The 24,952-nt window shown below is 41.5% G+C and overlaps 1 protein-coding gene across 1 annotated transcript in view; it reads left to right on the forward strand.

Annotated features, from left to right (window-relative positions):
- Positions 1-627: 627 nt before the first annotated feature.
- The window catches only part of Tnfsf11 (TNF superfamily member 11), a 30,810-nt gene continuing 6,485 nt past the window's right edge, over positions 628-24,952 (forward strand). The window contains exons 1-2 of the mRNA XM_003477463.3: positions 628-1,013; positions 5,990-6,157. Coding sequence (XP_003477511.1) covers positions 801-1,013; positions 5,990-6,157 — 381 coding nt within the window. The 5' untranslated portion in view covers positions 628-800. The remainder of the gene's footprint in view (positions 1,014-5,989; positions 6,158-24,952) is intronic.

Below are 24,952 nucleotides of genomic sequence, written 5' to 3' on the forward strand. Positions count from 1 at the left end.
AAAGCCTTCGAAAGTTTTCTTTACAATCAAACTAACTTTTAACTCTCATCAGCTTCGAGTAGGCGCTTTCTTGAGTGCTGCTGAGTCCTCCAGGTTGGCTGCTTCTGGTTTTGTATTCCTTACCCCCTTTTCTACACAATTTTCCTTTTTCTCATGGGACACTGTTGGTGTCTATAGATTCAGGCTGCTACCTTCAGACTTACCTTATGCGAAACCACTTGGCACAGGCAGAACTAGAGACTCGTGGAATTTTCTGTTTTCCAAAATACATTTGGAATCCTGGTAGAGATCGAATCCTAAGGATTCTCAAGGAAGGGTCTTCAGAGCCCACCATTTTTAGCTTTTTAAATCTTATGGGGCCTGGGGCCCAGAGAGGCTCAGGGCTCAGAGGAAAGTCTGCCATGCAGCCCTTGCCCTTTCCGAAAGAATTCACCTACAGCTTCCTGGGCCACCCTGGGATCTCCACCTCGGATCTCCCCCGGTAGCTGGGGGCCCCTGAGCTGACCCACCTGCAGCCTCTCCTCCTCCTCCTGGGCCCTGGCCGGGGAGGAAGCGGTTCGGGGAGAGCGAGGAAGAGGGGGTGGCGAGAGGAAGGAAGGGGAGCCCGAGGTGGGAGTGGAAGAGTCAGCCTCGCGGGGCTGATTGGCTCCCGGGCCAGCCCTCCAGCCGCGGTTTATAAGAATCGGGCTGCCCGGAGCGCCCTGCCCAGGAGCCACCGCCGGCCTCCGCCCGCGCCCGTCGAGGTCCGCCGAGGTCCCCGGCCGCGGGGAAGGGGGCAGCGAGGGAGCGAGGGCCAGGCCATGCGCCGCGCCAGCCGCGACTGCACCAAGTACCTGCGCGGCTCGGAGGAGATGGGCGGCGGCGGGGTCCCGGGCGGCCCGCACGAGGGCCCCCTGCACGCCGCGCCGCCCCCGCCGCCCGCGGCCTCGCGCTGCGTGCTCGCCGCCCTGCTGGGGCTCGGGCTGGGCCAGGTGGTCTGCAGCGTGGCCCTCTTCCTGTACTTCCGGGCGCAGGTGAGTGTGGGCTCCCGCCCGGCTCCTGCCGGGGAAACTGAGTCCGGCCGCGCGGATCGGGACTGCTCGGGAAGGAAAAGGGACAGAGACGGAGGCAGAGCGGGCGCGCACCCGGCGTGCCCGGCGCGGGGCTGCGGGGCGCAGGGCGCAGGGCGCGCTCGCCCTCTTCCCGCGTGGCACCTTTGCGCACCGAGGCTGGGCTGCCCGGGCCACGCTGGGGTGAATCCTGTCCCGGAAACAGCACTGGCTGCTCCCCCCCTCTGGAGGTAGTCGCACACTTTCTCCCTTCCCATTTTTCTCCGAGAGTTAAGAACCAATTTAGGACCACTCAGGGGACAATAAATTGAGTAACTGAGCGCCCGCATGTGGGCATCGAGCCTTTCCCTTCCCGCCCATCACTCGGTGGCCCTGGTTCCCTTCCTGGGGCCGCAGTACTGGGGCGGCGCACGGCGCGCGGAGGCTGTGCCCATGCCCAGGTGCCCAGGTGCCCAGGTGGGCAGAACGATGGGCGGAAGGACGGCGCTGCCGGAGGCGCCCGGGCTCCAGACCCGCCGAGGGGCGAAGGAAGAGGGAGCGGCCCACGTGCCTGCCGGCGAGGTGGGCGGAGGAAGGAAGCGAGGTGTGTGCACCCGCACTGCCTGCCTGGCTCCGGGAGTCACCGGCCTTTGAAAAGATGAAGAGGCTCTGCAGAAGACACAGAACTGCAGGGCGGCAGTAGAAAGGAAGGGGTGAATGTGTAATAGGCTTTCTGGTGGTTTATGCTCTGGGTGTTCTTGGAAATTGCAGTTGGTTGGATTCATTCAAATATTCTTGTCTGGTGCTTGAACTCTTTCTCAGAGGAAGTGGGGGGCTGACTGTGCAGTTTTTTTTTATGGGAAAATAAAGTTGGAATTGGACTTCATTGGTTTTCAGATTCAGAGGTGATTACTGCCCAGACTGGACGCATGAAAACATGGAACTTCTTGGCCTGGAGGGTTTTTGAGGAGGGCTCGGGTCTTGAATGCCTGCTTGTTTCAACCATTGGCTTTTTGTTAAGTATTCATTATCTACTAGCTTGCATTTTATAACACTAGTGTGGTTATCAATTTAACAAAAATAGAAATACTACGAACACTACTTTAGAAAGTTTGTGTTTGTACATTGATAAACTCAGCTATTACCTTTTGGGAGAATGTTTTTTTCTAAGACAATCTTTTTGCAGCATGGATTACGCAATTCTATGAAAGTGGTTAAACTTTCTTCTTTCATTGCAATATGTTGCAGTCAAGAATGAATGGTTTGCCCATTTATTTCCCATGCAGTATTTTGCTAACAACCCCTCTGAGTGTTTACAACTGACAGCTTGCGCTGGGCCTGGTTCTTAACTGTTATGGAGTGACTTAAGAATCATTCTATCCGCTGTGTCCACTTACTCTGCGCATGTTGCCAGCTAACTGAAGATGCCCACAACAAAAGGCAATTAGAATTCTTAGCCCAAGATCCGAGCACCATTCAGGACCAAAGATGCAGTAGTTCTCTGCTTTATATCTTTTTAAAACACCTTTTATGATGTTTTTTTTAATAGTGATAATGAAGTAAGTGTGTAGTGTAGAAAGAACACTGGAATGCACAAGTTCTAGGGACCATGACAATTTATTTTGCCAGGAATCATGGACGTTGGCATGACCACATAGGAAAGAGTGACCCGCTGTGTTTCTGTTGTAGCTTTCTGGAAGGCATTCCAGTGGCCCAGGGCACTGAGAGGTCTGTCCTTCTGACGCTACCAGCAGTTTGGATGGCACAGGAGTAAAGAGATACTCAAAAGCTTTTCCCAGATTAAATGTGTGATTTAATAAGCTTAACTGGGCAATCTTCATTTGGAGAGTTAGATATCTGGGTACACTGTTCCTAATAGCCTTAAAGATTTGTTTTCTCTAAAATGGATGCAAAACATTTTAATCGTTATTCGGAACCTAATTCTGTGCTGCATTTTTAAAAGATCATCTCTTTTAGTAAAGTAGTAGTGTAGAAGTAATGTGTCTATATGAATATTCCAGGAGATCTGACTATATTTTACTCAGCAAGGTTACCTACTTGTGATACCTAAAGGAGTCAAATCATTTACCAACAGATTTTGGAGTCTTTATGAATGTCATGTTAGGTTGTTTGGAATTTATTTGAAAATAATTGATGGGAAGGAATAGAGACAATGTTGTTTGTAGAAGAAACAAGATTGGCTGTGAGATGGTAATTGCAGAAGTTGGGTTATGGGTACATGGACTTTAATCTACAACACTTCCCAGATTTTTACATTTAAGTACTTTCTTTCATAATTCTAGTTAAGAGAATTTGGCTTATCATTGATTTAGCATTTTTGCTTATATTGACTTTATGAATTATAATTTGGTCCCACATAATGGAGTTGTTTTAAAGTTGTGGATCAAATACTTGCAGAGTCTGATGCATTTCAGTAAAAATAAAACCATCCGTGAAAATATTTACACTGTATAGTAAAAAAAAATGATAAAAGAAACCAGTATAATTGTTTTAGCTTAAAGATAGGGAAAAGAAGCTATGCACATTTTCCAGAAAAAGCAGTTTATTTTGAATGCATTTAGATGAACGCACATACTAGTGTAAAATTATTGAAATATTTTCTTAATTTCTTTTTTCTTAATTCATGTTTTGATATTTAACAATGAATGTTTCAGATTGCCTGGGATTAAATTTTTTAAAATATATGTATGTACTAGATCTGAATCTGAAGATTGGCTTTTCCTTACTAACCCTGCCACAAAGAAAATACTGTGTGGCTTGTGCTATGTATTTACCACATAACATTCATACTTGGGTTTACAAAAGGAAAAAAAAGCTATCCAAAAAGTTGCTTGTAAAATGTGTGTGTGTGTAACATCTCTATAACCATATTCAAAGTTTACCAATAAGATAAGCTCTTTGCCCTTTTTAGCTCCTCTGGGTCTCTTCAGGTGCACATACCAGCCTCTCTGGCTGCCTTTCAACCAGCATAGGAGTCACTGCTGAAAGCCTGATGCCAAGATGTGAGGGCTTCCTGTATGAAAACACAGAGAGTGAAGTAGCACAGATACCAAGCATCCTGCCTCATTTAACCCTACTAATGATTACGTTTCAAGGAAGTTAAAAAAAAAAACATTTCACAGGCGTTATCTGATGAATGTATTTTAAAAATCCATTTTAAATCAACTATTCGAGATTTCATATTTTCAGATATGCCTATGATCTCATCTGTTGCTAACGTTGCTGTGTTCTTTTGAGGAATTCTCTGTTCCTCTGTTGACTTGTAACGTCCAGAAGTTGGGAGACTGCCTGTTTTGCTCAATGTCTTTTTTCACAACATGTAGAACAGTTCTTGGCGTGTTTAATGGACTGAAAAGATCTTTCAGTGATTAGCAACACTACATCTATGACCATTTCTAACTTATAATATGTAAATTATCTCACTAGTAGCTAAGATGGTTCAATTTTTAGCCACATGGACCCTAACTTCCAAGATGATTTGTGAGCTGACTGAAGCCTTTGCATGAATCTGCTTTTCTGAAGTCTGAACCCAGTGACCTTTAAAGTCACCTGTCCAGACATTTTTGGTTTAGTGACATACTTATTAATTAGCATAAGGTACTTTTTTTAAAAAAAATAAAGACTGTATTGGAAGCTGTACTTCTTATACACTCACATATTCTGAGTAATTATAGTTATTCTGAAGAATAGTAGAGGAATAAATACAAATTACAGATACCTTTGCTTCATAGTGGAATATCTCTGTGATTATAAATCATCATTGTATTTTCAACACTAGGCTAAGAACATTTAAATTAAGGAATGCACATTTGTTAAAAGGGTATTGTTTCATTTTGACAATTTCAGATATGGGTAGCGTACCTCCTAGTTTGGTGATTGGTTAATCTGCACATTTTTCTTATTACACTTAAAAATCTAACTAAATCAGAACAAGAAAGACTTAGTATTGATCGTGACTTTGGTTATTGTAAACTTATGTATCTTTGCTTTCTTTCTTTCCCGCTCCCTCCTTCCCTTCCACCCTTCTTTTCTTCCTGTCTTTGTCATTTTTTTTCTTTTTTGCCCTGTTTGTATCTTAATACGCAAATGCTATGAAGTATTTTGAATTTTTGGTAAAAAGAAAAGATTAAACTATTGTTATCAGCACAGCCCGTAGCTAATGATTGCTACCCTTGATGCCTCGGTGGAAATTTCCAGAGCCCTGGCAAGAGCAGGCAGACATGTAGAGTGGTGCAAAAGGATGCCTTTATGCTTGTTTACATCAGGCTGTCAGCAGATAAGTCCAAGGGAGACCTATAAGGTGGGACAATCCCTCTCTTACACACTCAACATTTTGGCCACCCTAATGTGACATTGAGTATCACTCACACGTGTTCCAAAACACTCCAGGTTGAGAAACACTGATGAGAGGTTCTCCTAAAAGAAAATTTATGCTCCTGAGTTAAGATTTTGCTTTGAACTAGGAAATGACTTTCTCTTCCTTTGCTTTCATTGATTAGATATTCATTGATAAAGAACAAGACCAGGCAGACATTAGAGATGAGGTTAATTTTACCTGATTAATGTAGGCTTCATGGTTTGTGCAGAAATGTCAGGACAACTGACATCTAGCAATGTTGTGTATCATAAGGATGAAAAGCTTTGTACCTGCACAGGTCACGTGTGATTTCTCTGGTGCCCCTCCCTATATGAGAACTGTCAGGTTGTCAGGCTGTTCTCCAAAGTTTCATGTACATCACTGTTGAAAATCTGCTGAAGAACCGTGCCTTTTTGTATGGATGATAGTCAGCTTCTTATCAAAATGAATTAGAAATCAACATTTTATTCCCTGGAAGGGGATTATATTAGCTATTAATTGTAAAAGTGAACTTTTCATTCTCAAATTACACTTTACTGAATAAGTACTAATTACCACTCTAATGTCTGTCCCTCACCCCCAGATGGATCTTAATAGAATATCAGAAGACAGTACTCACTGCATTTATAGAATTTTGAGACTCCATGAAAATGCAGATTTGCAAGACCCAGCTCTGAAGAGTGAAGACACAAAGTTAATACCGGACTCGTGTAGGAGAATTAAACAGGCCTTTCAAGGAGCTGTGCAAAAGGTAAGTCCACACTGACGCTGCTAAGTCAAGGACCTTGCTGACTCCGTGGTTATTCAATATTAACACCTGCTAAGTGCTATTGACTCTGTCCTTTTTCTTTGAATAATTTGTAAAAGAGCTGAAGAGAATGTCTTAAAAATATTGGCAGAATTCTTTTGAAGTTGGCTATGGCATCCAGAGACATTTATGCAGACATTCTTTTCTTTTTGAGAGATGGTATTTAAATTCACACTTGGAAAGAGGACAGAAGTGGCTTGTATTTAGTAGATGCATCAATGGATAGTTTGAATTCCTTAAACAGAGAAACTGTTCCTTAGGTTGGTTCACAGGACTTTCTGGGAGTCCTTTCCTTTACATTTGGTTTTGTGTTTGGTTTCACATATGTGATCCGTAGCTCTGATGAAAATCTATTCTAACTGGTCCTTCGTTATCTTGTGTGGTGAGAAATTAAGCACGCGCAGCAGGAAATGTTGCTCGTGAGGTGGAAATTCTGCGTCTATCTTTTCATTTTCTGGGAGAGTTGGCTTACAAGAGAGGAGATGGGAACAAAGAAGACCAAATGATTTTACTAGTAGCTTCAGTTGAGAAACACTATTTAACTGCTTATTTTCTTTTCTTGAATAAAGCCACCTGAAAATTTTGCAAATTTAGGATTATTTGACATTGTAAAAATGTGTGTCATAAGGGGCTGGAGGTTTAGCTCAGCGGCATAAGCGCCTGCCTTGCAAGCAGGCAGTCGTGAGTTTGATCCCTGATACTGATAAAAAAGGAAAAAGACAAAAAAAAAATTGTGTGTCATAGAATCAATAAAATACATATTCTAATATGTATAAGAAAGGGGCATTATTTATGAAAATCACCTTTTCAATATAATTAACAAGTAGATACTTTGTTTTTACTGATTTTATCAAAAAACTGGGTAGAAACTCATTGATTCCAGTGTAGAATGCCCATTTGCAATGCATATCTGTATGCATATTTACATGTGTTTGTGCTGTATATCTAACCTGTTTTGTAGCTCCTGGTGTCCTATCTTATCATTTCAGAGTACACTGTGAAGTTCTCAAAGCCGTTAGATCTAAATTTTGTTCACTAAAAATCCACATGGTGTATTATTTAAAGGGTGCAAATATGTACCAATAAAAATTAAAATTTAATAAAAAAAAGAATGTTTCAGTCACAGGTAGAGGTAGGGAGATGAAGCTATTCTGTAAAACTATTAAATGTAATGTCTTACACCCATGAGGTTAAGATTTGGTGTATTTTATCAAATCAAAGATAGTAAGTTTTGACTTATTTCATTATGCTGCATACCACTAAGATAGAAAAAGGAGCCTATAATATAGCTTAATGGCAAAGCACTTGCCTGGCAAGTACAAAATCCTTAGTTTGATTCCTAGTTTACTTAAAAATGTAGAAAGAAAAATTAAACATGATCATAATAGATCCTGCTTGCATCTTAATTTCAAGAATTCTACATTGTAAAAATAAGTGCATCATAGAATCAATAAGGTACATATTCTATTATGTATAATTATGAAAATCATCTTTTCAATATAATTAGTGAGAAGACACTTTTACTTCATATGGTTGATGTATAAAATGTGGTTTTCAGTTTATTGATTCTTTTACATTATGATTTTTGAACTGTAACGGCAAAGATTCTGCTAATCTATTCATTTTCATTGCTCTGTTTGTGTATCATTAGTCAAATTTTTACCCCATTTGTAAACTTACCTCTCACATACAGAATAATCTGTCTATAAACAATTATTTACAGATACCAGGGATTACTCTATTAGTCCAAAGCTGAATCTTTTACTAAGATAGTAAAAAATTCATCTGGGTAGGTAAATGATTGTGTCCTGATTTGCTGTTTGGACTGGCCCACTTTGTGTCCTCTTAAAATGAAGGAATAAACTTCTAATTTTATTGATGTTTATTGAAAATAAACAATGACAGATAACATTAACATTTATTTATGAGAATGCAAGAAATAGTAGTCTTAATTGGTCAAGAGAGAAAAATGTTCTATCATCTCGTAGAACCTGAGAAGTAATTGAAAAAAATTTCATCTATTATTTCTGATGTTTAAGATCCATTGGAAAATATACAGTTAGACAGATTTTTAGTATTACCACAAATATCTCAAATTAAAAGTTAACTAATGATGAAAATTAGAGTATTTCTCTAAAAGTCAGGAATGTAATGAAGATGTCCATGGTCCCTACATTATTAGCATTGTTCTGACAGTGCTGGCGAATGTGATGGCACTAGGCAGTGAAATGAGAAAAATTATTTAGAGAAAAGGAGAAGGCATAATTTGCGTGTGATATGATTGTATACTTAGGAAAATTCAACAGAAACTGAAAGGCTACAGGCAAAATAAAGTAAATAAGTTTATAAAAGTTAGTCCCCCTCATTTCCAACAATCACTAGAAAACATGAATGAGAGAGTACGTTCATAATTTGCAAAATAAAGTTCTAAAACGAAATAGAACAAAAAATGTTCAAGGCTTATAGGAATAAAATGAGAAAACTTTAGAGACATTTTAAATGTAGAATTGGATGATACAAAGACAAAACTGTAAAATCACAGTACTTATTGCAATGTAATACACATGCATATGATTTAACATAAAATGAAGTCAGGTAGCATACTTTGGGTTATTAAAGCAATGGTATTTAGAAAAATTTATTATCTTTAAAATGTTATTTCCTTCAATCATGTTTTAAGGAAAGCGAATCCTGGACAGTACAGCCCACCAACGTGCTCTGTCGTTCAGTGAACTTTTCTTCCACTTTGTGCCTCATCAGAACTTGCCTGTCCAATGCTCCATTTCCTCTGAGATTTCTAAATGATTGCTTAGATGGTATCACCCACCAATTTGTATTAAAGATGTTTATAAGCAGTAATGGTAGCATTTTGGCTGTTTTAGCAGCTTTTGGAGCTATGATGCCTCATGCCGACTCAGTGACACTAACATTGAGAGATTTAGCACCCAAAGGAGGAAGATTTTTGTGCAGCAAGAACAATCAACTGCTTTTACAAAAGCACCTAGTCTAGTTATACATCGATGTTTTATGGCTCACAGGATAAGTAGAACTTTATTTCATTAGTTTCACATTTGTTTTTATTTTACCATAGGATGTTAGCTTTTTTGCATGGACAATAAAATATATAGGTGATTCCTTCTAAAGAATAAGGAGCGGTTATCATGCAGCCATGTCTGTTAGTATAATGCACCAGTTATCATAATATAGCAATCTGTTCCAGAAGTAAGAGATGTCATTTTCTCCCCAGATCAGATCTTTAGGAAAATGAGTGTTATCCATACTTTGTCATTAGAATGAATCAGCAAACATCCATTAACTGTGCATACTGTTCTAGGCACTTTGCTATACCCAAGGCTCTGCTCGTCTCTGCTCCCAAACAAATTAATGAATTGCCAAATGTGTTAAACTTTGCTGTGACATTCGGTACAATTTGCCAAAAAAATTAGATTTTTTATTTCTCTTGCCAGTGCTGAAAATAGGATGGATATATAAATAGGAAGGATGGACTAGGCACACGTAAGTAGGTTTGTTTCTTAGTTTTAGTTCTAAGATAGATATTGAGTGAGTCCATAAAACAGAATTACATGTGTGGCTGCAATCATTATTGAGAGATCAACCATCCAGTGGTAAATACCAGACATAAGCACAATATCACATTATATGTGTGCAGAAAGTGGTGTTTACCCAGCCCGTCTCTGGTCAGACAAGTAATGCTGTTTTTCCCTCTTTTTTTTGTTTGTGGCTAGGTTTTCTTGGCTTTTTTTCCCCTTTAGCACAGAACTCTGAAAGCCTCTCAATGATCCAGCTCTACCAACCGCAGTTTATAAAGTCTATCAAAACAGTCTATGACAATAAAGAAAACACTAGTACAAATATGGTGTCTGATTAGTAAAGTGATTCTAGTTTCCAGTTTTGGCAGCTTCCCTGGCCTCTGCCAGCCACATGGGGGTGGGAAGAGTGGTGAGCTCAGGCCTAAGCGAGGACTGTCCTGCGTGGCAGGAGGACCCTGGGCCTCAGAGCGCCCGGTCAGTCTCAGTGGAGAGCCAGTATCTGCCTCTGCACTCACAGCGCATCCTTAATGCTCGTGACTGCGGCTCTTCTGGATTGCAGTGTGCCAGGTCACTGATTCCCTCCTGGATATTTGTTTGTGAAAAACTCTCTGAAACTTACTTTCAAGAAGTGTTTGAAAGAATTAATACAGGAGAGAGATTAATAAAAAATGCATAAATCACCCTGTTCTTGGAAATGAGATGTGTGATGCATGCAAGATGATCCCCTAGGAGATAGGAAGGAAACATGAGGACTTCTTTGCTTGTTTATTTTTTAGTATTACCTTTTAAAAATGGCATTCAAATTGTGAATGTTTTGTAATATTTGTGAGTATTTTTATTTTTATTTAATATTTAGTAAATAAATATGCATGCTTGAGGGAATTAAAAAATTTTCCTTGATAGAACTGCACAATTAGAAATGTTAAGTTTCAAGATTTATCAAAAAAAAAAAAGGATTGTCAGTTTCTACATATTTGAAAATATTGCATGCTAATTTGTTTTCAGAAATGAATGGAAAAAAGAACAGGTGAATGAGGGATGAACTATTGAAGTCTGTAAACTAATATTTTTGAATGAAATGTGATCAATTTATTTAAGAAAATTATAAGCTGGCAGTGGTGGTGCATACCTAGAATCCCAGCAGACTGAGGCAGAAAAGTTGCTGCGAGTTTGAGGCCACTCTTGGCTACATAGTGAACTCAAGGGCAGCCTGAACTACATAGCATGACCCTGTTTCAAAATGAAAAGAAAAAAATATTATAAACCTGATTCCTATGTGACCTTATCATTGTTACAATCGATAACTATGCAGTTAGTGACTGTGACAATAAAGCTTTAATGCAATCATTGTTAGTGTACTATTCATTAGAAGTTATCTGCTGCTAAATTCCTCACTTTTGTCACATATTCCTTATTTTTGTTTGACTGTTGGTAGCCTGTTCACTATATAAAGGCAGGCCAGTAATGCAAACCAAAAACATGATACTGGCTCCTTAGATTAGTGCAAGTTTTTAAATTCTCTCATGACTACCACTAAGTCTAATGACTTCCTTAGTATATCTGAAGTGTAAGGTTGTCACCCTCTATCAACCTACTGGCAAATGGGGAACAAGATCCAAAAGCCATAGTTATTTAACAGCTCATTTTCACCTGGAGTTCTTTTCTATTGCCCAGGGGATCAGTATCTATTTGGCCTCTTCTTTAGGGTGCATAATGTGAATTAGGATGCGTAATGTAAACACGACCTCACCTTTGGTAATAAGAACCCAAAGATTCTCAGTGCTTTGGTCCTTGATGAAACAGTCACTGTTTTTTGGTGTCTAAACAAAGTAGTAACAAAGTGACCCATAGAGTTTTTTTCTTTTTTGCATAATAATTAAGAGATGCGCCATTGGGTGTGTCCAAGTTGATTTCTTCATTTATTGTCATTTCTAGAGAGGAAAAGGGTGATAGAAAAAGCCAGAGCAGTATCTCAGACTTGAGATATCATTACCAGGATGATCCTGTTGGCCAGGAGTTACTCTCCTCTGCAAGAGAGACTGGACGACATGGTCTCCCACTGAGAGAGACCATAAAGCTTGAAAAAGGAGGTGGGCTAAAACTAACAGGAAAGAGGAGAGGATGGATGGGAGGGTGCAATAAGCTTTGTGTCCTGGCCTGTTAGAAAATAGAATACACTCTGAGAATACACAGAGCTATGAAAAAAATAATGGTCAGTATTTTACTTTTAAAGGTGCAAATACTTGAGGATTATTTTGACTATGAGAGAAACATAGAACTAGATTTAACAGCATTCATCTCATTTGAGAAAGTTTCAGAGATCTACTTAGACATACGTGTCTGTGAGGTCAGTTAAACTTTTATTGTCATTTTTCTGTTCATTGCTAGATTTTGGAGCACTTATATAAAATCCGAAAGCTCATCAGATTATGTGATTGTGTTTTCCCCAGATGTAAAATCAACCCTTCAGAATCTTTATTATTATGAGAAGCCTATTCGCAATTTTTTTGTTTTGTCTTTGGTACCAGGGATCAAACTCACGACCTCGCACTTGCCAGGTGCTTAGGCCACTGAGCTAAATCCCCTGGCCCTATTCTCAATTTTAAAATAAATAAGAAACAATTAAAATTTAAATAGGTTGCATCTGCTTGTGAAACTGCAGTCATTGAATTCCCCCCCACCCTGTACTGGGAAGCAAACTCAGGACCTTGTGCTTGCTAGGCAGGCACTTACACCGCAGAGCTCTATCCTTGACCCTTCACTGGAGTTATTATATAGCCATTATTTCTCATTTGATTTTTTTGCTTAAAAAAAGGAAAGGGAGAAATTAAACCTCATTTATTGTCTCTTTGCCTTTATATACAAGAATATGTGTCTCAGGAAACTTTCTCATAAACCCACAGAGAAACTTGAGTTTTGAGGCACCAATCTTCCCAAATCAAGATGTTAGTCATGTAGTGGTTTTCCAATAGAATTTCATTTCTCTTTGTCATAATAGTTTTGGAAAGTGCAGTTCAACCCCAATCATATTTAGCACTTATAAAATCTGTCTTTATGGGAAATCTGAAGTAAGACCCACAGAGTTTTCCTACAAAACCAAGATCATCTACTGCCTTTCGCCCAACAGTAAGCTACTGACAGTGTGGTCAGTTGCAAGGGAGACCCAGAGGAGAAAACAGGAGCTTGGAGGTTTACAACCGGCATCAGTAAGTGGGTCGGAGTGGGGCCTATTTTGTGTTACAAGCAGAATAGAAGAAAGCATATTGTGAGGAAGCATCTGTAAAGAAACAGACTGACAGGATGTGTCTGAAAGAGGAACATTTGTTACGTGGTCTGAGGCGTTGAGCAGATTCCAGAAGTTAGTGGAGCTGATGGTCCTTCATTGGACAGTAGGGGTCAGGGACAATTCATAGCCTTTTGCCAGGGCTGGCACATCTTTCCAGACAGCCTGCCCACATAACCAGAGAAAAACCTATGCTCCAGAGCAGTGTTCCTAAACGCGGTAGACCTTAAGGCTCAGTTTGAATCCTTGTTTTTTTGTTGTTGTTGTTGTTTTTAAGAGGGCACCTAGATCCATTATTAGAGATTCCAGTTTGGCAGGCTAGCAAATTCTGATTTGCTGTGACTTCTTTAATGGATACTAAGAGGTAATACCCACTGGTGGATAGAGAAGCCATTTGTGAATGAGAGGATTATATTTGTGACATAGAATCAGATCTGTGTTGTTTAGAAAAGGTAGGCTTGAAAGTGATAGAAGGTTGTTATGTCATCAGAAAGTTTTGGTAACTTGGACCTCTTGTCATACCCAGAGTGCCTCTTCATCTGACACCCTTCCATGGTGAATGGGATACCATCATCTTGGTCACACCAGACCAGAGCCCAGAAGATGGTCTTATGGACTTACAAACTAACTCTTCCCCTCTCCCTATCCTATGATTCTCTCTCTCTTTCTCTCTGTCTCTGTCTCTGTCTCTCTCTCTCTCTCACTCTCTCCCTCTCTTCCCTCCTCCCTCTCTTTTTACAAACCCTTTAGGGACTCCTTTATTCTGTTCACTATAGTGAGCCTGTGAATAGAGTCCATCATTATTTCTTGTCTGGATCATGGCAACTGGCTATCCTGTCCATGGTCTCATTGCTTCTTCTCATCCTCTCCATAACCGTGACTTCTAAAATGCAAGTCCGAATGTCACTTGCTTTCCTACCCAAAGTATCTTGTGGTAGATTCCTGTAGTCAGGATAAAACCTGAGCTGCTGTACATGTAACATAAAGTCTTCTGTGTTCTGAAACCTTCATCCAGCCCTTACGTTTTCAGGCTCATTATCTTGGCTATTCTTATTTCTTCATGTCATCCCAGCTTGTACCCAGTAGTGCCACCATACTGCAGTGCTTGAAATTTTTTCCTGGCTGTATCCTTTTATCTCTCCACATCGCTGCCACCTAAGCACAACAAGGACAGGGATATTTCTTCTGTGAACTCAGAATTCTTAGCGACCCATAAGAGGCTGACCTCTTGCCGTCACTGAACTTTATAGAGTAGATGGATGAATAGATGAATCAGAAGCTGTATGCATGCCACTCTGCCCTTTTTCTTCAGTCTTTTTTTCTAATCTCTCAAAATCCAAGTTGGGGAGTATTTTTCAAAGTGACCCCCCAAGCCCACCACTGATGCCTGGCCACCTTCTGAGCACACTCAGGACTTCTTGTCGTAGCACTGATCATATGGGCTTAGGGGTTGGCTCGCCCAAATGTGGCTTTCCAAAAGTAGGGCCAGTGATCTATCTCTAGTGGCAGCTTAATGAAAATTTGAAGAAGAAATTTAAAGGCGGAATATTCTGTGCCCATTCTTATTATGGGTATGATCAGCCATCTAGTTGTACTTTATTGTCAGAAGCTAGTCACATGGGACATTCATAAGATACATTAAGGAATGGTGGTCACTCCCAAGCCTGGCGTTATCTTGCTTCTTTGAGAGAGGAGCTTCTTCTTTCTTAGGAGCATGAGCAGGGGCATGGAGGCTGGGGCCCTTCTCCACTGCACTGTCCTAGTGGCTGGCCTGGCACTTCTGGTCCCCTTTAACTCTCCTTCTTAGTGGCCAAAAACACATTGGGAGAGTGTGTGACAGTAAGCCTTTTTCAGAGGAGCTGAGGCCTTGCAGATGTAGAAAGCGCAGCCAATGTAACTATTATTTTTCAATGGCACTATTATTTTTCAAGTGGCAGAGGAAAGTAGAGATGTGGTAAATAGCACAGAGGGCCTAGGGTACCACACTGCAGCCTCCCTGCCAAGCCCCTAGATTAAAGTGCTTTAACGAGTAGCATAGTGTAAGACATTTTAAAATTGGGCTCTTTATGAAGACTAATATTGCTGTCATAAGGCTACTTTATGAAAACCCACGGGGACCTTTAACTGTAGCAGAAGCTCCCTCATTTAAACCATGAAGGTTAAACAATAAAAACTAATTTTCTATTCCCAGCATACCCATCGTACTGCCAGGAAAAGGATCACTTTGCTTTATGAAAACAAAGACACGCTGTGCCTCAGTCCTTTGGTGGGTAGCGTCCATTAGCTGTTTGCTAAGATGTTTCTCTTCACTCAGCAGACTTCTTTTGGCAGAAATGGTACCCAAGTGGTCTCATTCAGGCTGGGAAGAGGAAGCCAAGCTACATCTTGGTCAGATTCCTCAATGGCGATCTGTACAGATATTGGTGGGGTGGTGTTGATGGTGGGTAGGAAGGGGGAGAGATCAGGAGGTGAAGAATGGGGTCACCGAGGAGGTGGTAGAATCCATGCTGGGGAGGCTTTGCTCTGGAGAATGCTTTTTTTAGTCAGTAATTCTATGTTTAAAAAGTAAAGAATTTTAGAATCAAAGTGTGAATTTACAGATTTACATCAGAGATAGCTCTTGCCTTCAGGGTTAGTGGAGTCTGTACCCTGGTTCCCTTCCCCTTCCCCTCTGCTTGCTTAATGGATAAACTACTCACTTTTCATTCTTTTCCCCCTGAGCATAGCGAGGAGCTGCCTCTTCCCTTCACTGGTGCCCCTGACTGCTCTTACAGGGCTCTGCTCTAAGGGACCTGGGCTCACAAACTGTTGCCACTCTGCGTGTATTTAAGCAACAGATTCTATGGAATTCTTCTTTTTTTGGTACCGGGAATCAAACTTGCAGTTGGCAGGCAGGCACTGTGCCACTGAGCTATCTCTCACCTGTGCTGTATGGATTTCACTCTTAAAAGTTCTTTGTTTTGCACACTCCTGCCTTCCCTGCTGGGATGGAGCCGCAGGCCTGGTGCAGTCTGACACTGAGCCACTCTCCCAGCATAAGGCTCCTTTGTGAAAGCCCGCGGAGATCTGCAGCAGAAGCTTCCTTGTTTAAATCATGAAGATTAAACAGTCTTTCGGCGGTCACCACTGACTCTTCATAAGGACTAAGGGTCACTAGCTCCCTCCAGAACATATAAAGTGTCTCCTCGGGCCAAAGTGGATTTAAAGATCCAGATAAGCTTCCGAGGGGGAAGAGAAGCTGAGACAGATTCTGACTCGCATCTTTTACTTGCACAATACCTGGCTGCTGTTATTTCTGTACCTTGTGAGCCAAGAATGCCATGAAAGCTCTGCAGTTGAAGACGAGACACTGTTGGTGAAATGCTACGGTGCCTCCCTAAGGGAGGAGGAAGCAGCATGTGTCAACGTTGCATGAACAGAGAGTGAGGTACTTGCTGTTAGAACTGTCACTAACTTCCTGTGCTGGACCCCAGGACATCCCAGAGCATCCTTGCACGGGAGTATGGTTTGGGCACAGGGGAGGAGCAGCAGGAGAGCCTGCTGGGTGACAGGGCCACATGAAAGGTACTGTGTTCCCGACATTCACAACACTTTTGACACCACATGTTCCAACCTTTTCCTTACCTTAAGTAGTTTGTAAATCTACAGCAACACCTTGGTCAATTATGATCCCAGTGACAAGACCCAGATTGTGACCTGCACTTCTCACCAACCAGCTGCAATCAGGGCCCCCAGGACCTCGTTCAGTAATTTGCTTCAACAGCTCACATACAGGTGGTTACTTACTGTCACCCATTTATTATGGAGGACACAACTCAGGAAGAGCCCAGTGGATAAGAGGCCTAGGGTAATGGATGGGAGGGCAGTTCATGGAGTGCCACCTTCTGGCCCCTTGGTGTGTTTACTGGCTCAGAAGCTCCCCAAATGCTGTTATTTAGAAAAAATCTGTCATGTAGGCATGATTGATCAAACTACTGGCTGTTGATTATCAAACTCAGTCCCTGCCTCTCCCCCTTCCTAGAGGTCAGGAGATAGGGTAAAAACTCCAATCCTCTAATGATGTAGTTGGATCCTCTGGTAATTAACCCTGTCTTCCAAATATAAATTAAAGTCTGGTTAGAAAAATCTTATGAATAAACAAAAGATGCTTCTATCCCACTGTTATCATTCAAGAAATTCCAAAAATTTTAAGAGCTCTGTTCAGGGGTTGGGATGAAGACCAATTACTTATTTCTTTTTATATCACAATATCACACAAGCCTAGTCATGCAGGGCCTCGTAAGCCCATAGACTTGTTCTTAAATCTGCAAGCAGCTCCTGAAACATTATAGGGAGAGAAGAGACGTGTTCCTGCTTGAACCTTAGGGTACACCTCCTGGCAGATGGGCGAGTTTGAGGAGGGCAGACACAGGGAGAGGAAGTAGAGCAGAGCCGTTACTGTAATCCCAGTGAGAAGCAGTGAAAGTTGTAAGGAAGGCATTCGTACCCACTGAAGAAGAGGGCTGAGCTTCTGAGCTATTTGCAAGGTGGAAGTCTGCAGGACATCTCTGCGGGAATAGAAACCTGGCTATTCACTCTCAGAGACAACTCGCGTGGCATTCATGTGCTCACTTGCTGATGAATGCACTATTGGAACTAGGTTGGAGAAGAATTACATGATGGGTATCATTAAGATGTTAAAATGAATGCATTACATATGTTAACAAGAGTGTGAACCCTGTATTATATCTGGCAAACGGGGTGTTAAATCCTTGTTCAACCAGCCAGATGTCCCTGCAGCTGTTGCTGGCGTTACAGAGGGAGACAGCCACCTGAGACCTCGGCTCCGAGCTGGTGCCAGTGGCTCCTGAAGCATCTGGCTGTACAAATTGCTTCTTCTGTGCTCTGATTGACAGGTACCACGTGGATCACATGATTCACATTGCAGTGCACAGGTGGGGTTTTCCGTCTGATAATCCCAGACTCCAGCAACTTGACCTTTCCAGAGAATCATTGCAGCGGGAAATGTCCTCACTTGGAACCTAGACCTATTTATATTATTTTGTGGGATGAAGGAAAAAAGAAGTGTATTGCAATCAAGGGAAATTTAAGCCCAACTTAATAACACTCACTTCTGAAGTGAAATGCTATCACAGTCATGTTTGGGGCAGTTATAATTTGCCAAGGGGGCTTACTATTTGCCATAAATATTGAAATTACCTGAAGCAAAACTCATATAACTTATCCAGGAACTTGAAAGTATTCATAACAATATAGAAGAAAGACACCCCCAAACTACTGGATATCTGGTACGAGTTCATAGTCCCTAAAATCAAAGAATGAATTTTAAGAATAATGAAGGATAAGAGCAGAATATATTTATTGAGAAAAAAAAAAGCTTCTGTCTAAGAGAGATAGAAGGGATCTCAAGTGAGTTGCCAAGGATCCTGTCTTTTCTAAGAATTTTATAGAGTAAAACCCCAAGGTGAGGTGGGTCCAGGGTATTAAAAGCGTGGGAACTTCCAAGGTGGGCATTAGGCGGGACAGAACTATGGCCAACCAATGAGATTAATTGCTCAGGTAAAACTGATTAAATCAGAGACAAATGGCACTGAGTCACATAGCAAGTGGGCCTACACATAGGGCAGGGGATCTTCTTGTAGGGGGTTGAGTTAATGACTCCTGGCTTCCTCAGGGTGATGGAGACCTATTTAGAGTATCAATCCTGATGTGGGTATATTTGTTTGATCTTTTGTCTTAAGGTCTGGCCCACAGTGGAGATGCCTGTCTCCCCCAAGTTGCAAGGTCTTCTGCACTGGCTTTTTTGAGGACCCAGCCCTATCTGACTGCCTGTAATATTTCTGTCTCACTCAGCTGCCTGTAACAGTGTGTTTAGGTTTGCTTTTATCCAGTACAGCCTCTCCTAAGCAGGCCTAGCTTACTAAGGCAGAGCCAGCTTTGGGATGTCTCCTTGCGCCTTGTATTTGGGAAATGGTCCTAAAACGTTTTAAAAGATGTTTAAGGGTCTGAAGGGAGCCCGGTGGTAAGACTGGGGTGTTTTCCTTATCATGCTCCTGGGAGTTGCACTTCTTGGATGTTGAGTTCAGGAGAGGTTGAAGAAGGGCAGCGCTAGAGACCACGGTTACACAATCACACTGATCTTTTGCGTTCTTTGTTTCCTGGAGGAGAAATTGTGAAATCCCAACATTGTTTTTTTCTGTGAGTTAAAATGGAAGTTGAGATTTAGAAAAGAAAAAGAAATCATATTGGTTGTTTCGCTGTTTGTTTAAATACACTCTGACAGACAAAACGAAAAGTTACTGCAGTCTAAATAAAAAGATCCCACAATGAAAAAGGTTCTTAAATGTTGTGAAACTCCCTCTTCTCCTGGTTTTAGACAGCTCCAGATCTACAAAGCCTGTCTGAGGTGGCGTCCTAAGCATGTCGGTTTTGCGCAATGTCCACTAGGTGGCAGTGTGTCAGAGCGTTTATTTTATCTTCGCATTGGCAGTGATGTCTTTGGCTGTTTCCAGTAGAGTTTTCCTTTTTTGTTCTATTTTGAAGGGTTAAAGGGAATAATTTAGGCCTAGATTATTCTTATGCAAAAGCAGATGAATTTGATGAAAAGGCTACTTGTTATCGTTTGATCATAAGCAAGTTCTTCATTCGTATCAATTTTCATAGTAACTTGTAGATAATGGTCGTAGTTTATAGAAACCAAGAGGCAATTCTCTTGGCCCTTTGCATGTAGCAGGTGGTAAATAGATGTATTTTGAGAAGGCAGATCTCTGATCTTCCTGGGGGCAGAACATTAGATTCTGTTGAAGATACTCCGCAGTGGCTGGTGGCCGGGAGGTAGGAAGTGCCACTGTCCAGCTTCCTCCCACTGAAACCTGCTTCTGGCTGCTTCTTCAGGCTGTTTACTGGGAAATGTGTCAAAGCTGCTTGCATTTAGTTATGCAAATCTGCGTGGTATGGTAGTATAGGTAACATATGGTTGCACTATATGTTTATCTAGAGAGTTTTTATTAATACGCAGTTGGCTTAAAATAAGATAAAACACATGCAAAAAATGTAAAGATCTCTTTTATCTGAATAACTTTGCTTTAAAAAGGAGTTAGGATAGATTTGGAATAAAGAACTCTCCAGATTTTAAAATGCTGTCATTAACTTGAGAGAGGTAGAAGACAAACGTGGATAAAAATCAGTGTAAATGTGAAGCATAGTACACAAATGGTATTGTCAGTTGGTGTGAAAATTGGGTGCCCCTTCAGAAAGGTGTCTGTAATCTCAACAGTGAAAAATATTGAGACATTCAAGTAAGATCTGTGTTTGGGATGCACACAGAAGAGCATCTGATCAGGGAGGAAATTGCAAAGCAGAAGGGCTGTGCCCAGTGCGGTGGAGTCTCTGGTGTGCTGTTTGGGGGGGTGGCACTGCTCCTTGTTATTTGGGCCGTAGGCCTTAGTTTGGGGGATTCACCAGTCTAGCCTAGAGCATGTCTTGGCCAGTTTTGAGCTAGTTGTGTGTTTTGGGGGCGCGGGGGTTGTGTGTTTTTGAAGCCTCTGGGAAATCCGAGATCATATTTCCTGGTGTTTTAAGCTCTTTTGTGAGATCCCTAGTTCCACGGAAGCTAGGTACTTGTCGAGGCATGCCTTCTTTTCCAGTTACTCCTTCAGGGATGGAACCAGCCCTAACAATCATTAGACAGAGCATCTAATAATAGAGGTTCAGCTTTGTTATGTGAGCTCATGCTCTCTTTCTGCCTCCCATTTCTAAGTCTGAAAAATACATTGTCCAGGTTGCCAGTTAGAGTCCAGGAGATTCAAGGAAAACAGTAGATTGGATACAAATGCAAAAGGTATTTACTTTTCAGTACATAGAAAAGAAATAGAACTGGTGAGAATATAAAAAACCTTTGACTAAATGAAAGTATCACCAACATTCACGGGAATACCAGTTAGCAATAATGTTTCTCAACACTTGCTGCATATCAGAATCACCAGAGAGCATTTTGTTTTCTTTTTCCTTTTATTTTTTTGCAGGGGATGGGGGAGGATCTTGCTATTCAGTTTAGCCAGGCCTTGAACTCACCTTGTAACCTAGGCTGGCCTCAATCTCACGGCAAAATTCTCCTGACTCAGCCTCCTGAGGGCACACCACACGGGGTTAGGAGCATCTTTTTAAAAATATCAAGTCATTAAGACTAATCCAATTAGATTTGCTGTGGGCAGGACTGAGGCAACCCTGAGGCTTCCCTTTAAGTGCAGTCAGCTTTCCTACTGGGGTGCATCAAAGTCTGTCCACAAAAGACTCATTTATAGTCCCCAAATCCAAAGACACCCTAAAATATAGTGGTAGAACGTTATGTTTATGAATTCATATATGTAACAATGATTTTCAAGTTCAAAAAGTTGGGGTGGAGATACACATATTTGGAATACATTTTTTTGTAATTTGAGGTCACTAAGTGTCAGCTTCTTTTTTACACTAAAACTGTCCTTATCGGGAGCCTTTCCTGGTCCTCGTCACAGTCTGAGACATTTATATTTGTAATCTCATGGGAAAGTCATGGAATTCTAGTGAGTTAATTCCAATCTGTCACTTCCAGTGCAACCCACGGCAAGAATAAAGACATTAACACACATAAACATAATGTTTATAATTATGGGGCCAATGAGGTCCTAAATCTACCTTGATAGTGGTTCATTGGAACTAATGCCCTTACCGGGGACCCGCCCTGAATTTTATTAATTTGTGAAGAAGGGAGTGACTTGAGGATGAGTTACTGTGAGAATGGTGGGGCATGCTTGAGTACTGTGAGCTGGGCACCTCTGCATTATGCAGAAAGAAAGAGAGAAAGACCAATCTGCATAACACAGTTAAGGTGGCATTTAATGTTTTGGGGCAGGTACTTCATCTCTGATGTGCAAACTTTTCTGCCTGGGAAATCATAACCTTTTAGGTCAAAGCTCATCCCAGTTGACAACCTGGGGGGCGGCTCTCCATTCCCCCTCCTTGTCCCCCAAACTATGTTTTGGGAGCCTTGGAAAGGTGAAACAGTGAATATTCAGCACTCCAGCTAGCCCTGTTTACATGGCTTAGATGTAATTGAAGGTACAAGGAAATGTCCTAGCCAGCTCTGTACATATCAGTACATGGGTCAGGGCCAGGTTTAGCCAAAATGGAGATAATTGCTCTCTGTTCAAGGTGAGTCCTCCCCATGGTCCTCCACATTTCCTTAGAATTTCTGAGGGGAATTGAAGGTTTTAGACACCTGAGAGCAATGTCACCTCATGGTCCCTTACCAGAGATTTAAGAACATGATGCTCCCCCCCCTTCCTTAGAGAAGGCATTGAAAGTGCTCCCGAGAGGTGCCACTTATTGAATTTTCTTATAACTAACTGGCTCTGACCTCAAATCTACTGATTAAATGGGCAAGAGAGTTCATCCCCAGGGGAGAGTGAGAGGCCCTCCTCTGCCCGTGTAATAGTGGCTGGCACCTGCTGCTGCTCTGGCCTTCATCTCAAGCTCCAAGACAACACCTTCATTTGCCCGTCTGTGAATCCTTGCAGATGCCAAGGGAATTGTCATTCTTAAATGAGGTTCCAGGCCAGCAGCACCAGCTTACCTATTAGAAATGCAGTTCTTGAGCCCCAGCTCAGATGTCTGGGATCAGAAACTCTGGTCTGGCCCTCCTGAAGGTTATCATACATTCAGGTTTGGGAATCAGTAAGCAGCGACAAAAGCATGATCCTTGCTTTTCTAGTTAATAAGAGTTTACATAGAAAATCATGAAATGGGCATTTGTAAACAGAAGCCACACTTATGTGCTTCCTTCTCCCCTGTAGGCAGGTAAGAGCTGCAGATGAGGGAGTAGCCTCGAATCATTGAATTACTATCTGCAGGGTTCCTATTCCAATATCTGAGAGCTAGTAATCAGGTAGAGATATATTGTATACATATAAATATGTCATGATGGTATAGGTGAATGAAATTCCTGAACTACTGTATGTCTGGTATGAGCTCGTGTTCTCTAAAATCGAAGAAAGAATTTTAGGAACAATGGAGGTTAAGAGTGGAATGTTTTTATTGAGAGAAAGAAAGCTTCGGTCTGAGAGACACAAAGGGTCCCGCTGGGTTGCCAAAGATTCTGTATTTTCTCAGGATTTTTATAGACCGAGGTGAGGTGGATCTAAAGTGGGGAAAACCGGGAACTAGCAAAGTAGACAGGCATGAGGTGGGTCAGAACTTTGGTCAACCAGTAAGTTCAGGTAAAATTGACTAAATTAGGAGTAAATGAGAGAGCAAGTCTCGTTGGTAGTAAGCGGCATGCTTCACAGCAGTGAGCCTTCCTGTAGGGGGTGGGATGCTGCCTCCTAGCTTCCTCAGGGTGATGGAGGACTATCTGGACCGCAGATCCTTAGGATGTGGGTGTATTTGTTCTGCCTTTTGTCTTCAGATCTGGTCCGCAGCAGCTGATTGTCTTTTCCAAGACTGCAAGGTGTCTGAACTTGTGCTCCGGCTCCTTTAAGGGCCAGCCCTATCTGACTGCCTGTAATATTTCTAACTAACTCAGCTTCCTGTAATAATGAGATACACACAATGGATTAAGACAAATAGTCTATATATAAATACATAAAATTATCAGGGGAACCCAATTCAGGAAGTTTTAGAAATTGCGACACCATTGAGAATCCAAAAATCTTAAGAAAACTCTTGGGAGACAGCGCGAGCAGGGGAGGGGAGGAGAATGAAACCCAACGGGATTACTGGGTTGTTTAGTGCAAAAGAGACCACGATTTGCCTAGAAAATCCCACAGACGGATCTCCCGGGGCTGTTCAGTGCCCTGGGCCTGGACAGAGCAGAGGGTGACTTTTGATTTATCCCTAAGGTTTCTGAAGAATTCAGCCGCATTGTGACTTCAGGATTTTAAAATAGTTAACTGTGAAGACAGCTGTGCAGTGTCCTCCAAGGGTCATTAAAAATAGAATAGGCTCTCATCTCTCTTGGGAGTCCTGAAGACACAGAAAAGAACAAATGTTATCTCTAGAACCCTTCAAGCTCTTAGTGGTTGAAATTACGTTATTGCGTCTATCTATCTATATCTATCTATCTATCTATCTATCTATCTATCTATCTATCTATCTATCTGTCTACCTACCTACCTATCGATCTATCTAATCAATTCATAGCTCTCCTCTCCAGAATGTAGAAAACTTAACTATATGGTCTACCTTTTAAACACCATGGCTTACATGGTTAACATGAATCGTCGTCCTAGTAACAGAGAAATTAATCTTTCGAGAGACCCTAGTATCTAGATATCTGAATTTACTGGAACTCAGCTAAGTGCTTACCTGTATTACCTTTTAATCTTCTTCACCACCACCTGACAGAAGTGCTGTTAATGCTCTGCGTTTAGAAGGCATTTGAGCTGTGGTGAAACCCTGAGCTTTCAGCCACTCCACGTACGTCTCCTGGTGGTTCACTTTAGCCTTAGCTAGTGTTTGGGTGTAGGTGGGGATGTGACTTACTTTTGGAGCCTTTATCCTCAGGCTCAAATTGAGATGTGCAGTTACCTACCTTCTAGTACTCAACGTTCATTCTTTTTCTGGCTTGTGCTTCTAGACTTCCATTTGCAGCAATATTTTAACTTAATTATTGGTACTCTAAAAGCTCTTAGACTCCCATATAGTACTTTAAATATGCTGTGACGTTAAAGTAAAAAATTAACCACTGGGAGCCAGGCATCATTCTCTTGCCTGTGGGCTGTGCTTCAGTGCTGGAACAGAATTCACTAATGAAAGAGACATAAAAACCACCTCCCTGAAGATTTAAGAGAGTCATATATTCTGTCTAATTGTTATTTTCCTAGTTAACTTCATCTCCATTTGTGTACCTGCTATAGATTTTTAATTATA

The sequence above is a fragment of the Cavia porcellus genome, unplaced genomic scaffold (genome assembly GCF_034190915.1).
Source record: "Cavia porcellus strain 051 isolate PalLab524CR breed Dunkin Hartley unplaced genomic scaffold, mCavPor4.1 scaffold_21, whole genome shotgun sequence".
NCBI classification, from domain to species: Eukaryota; Metazoa; Chordata; class Mammalia; order Rodentia; family Caviidae; genus Cavia; species Cavia porcellus.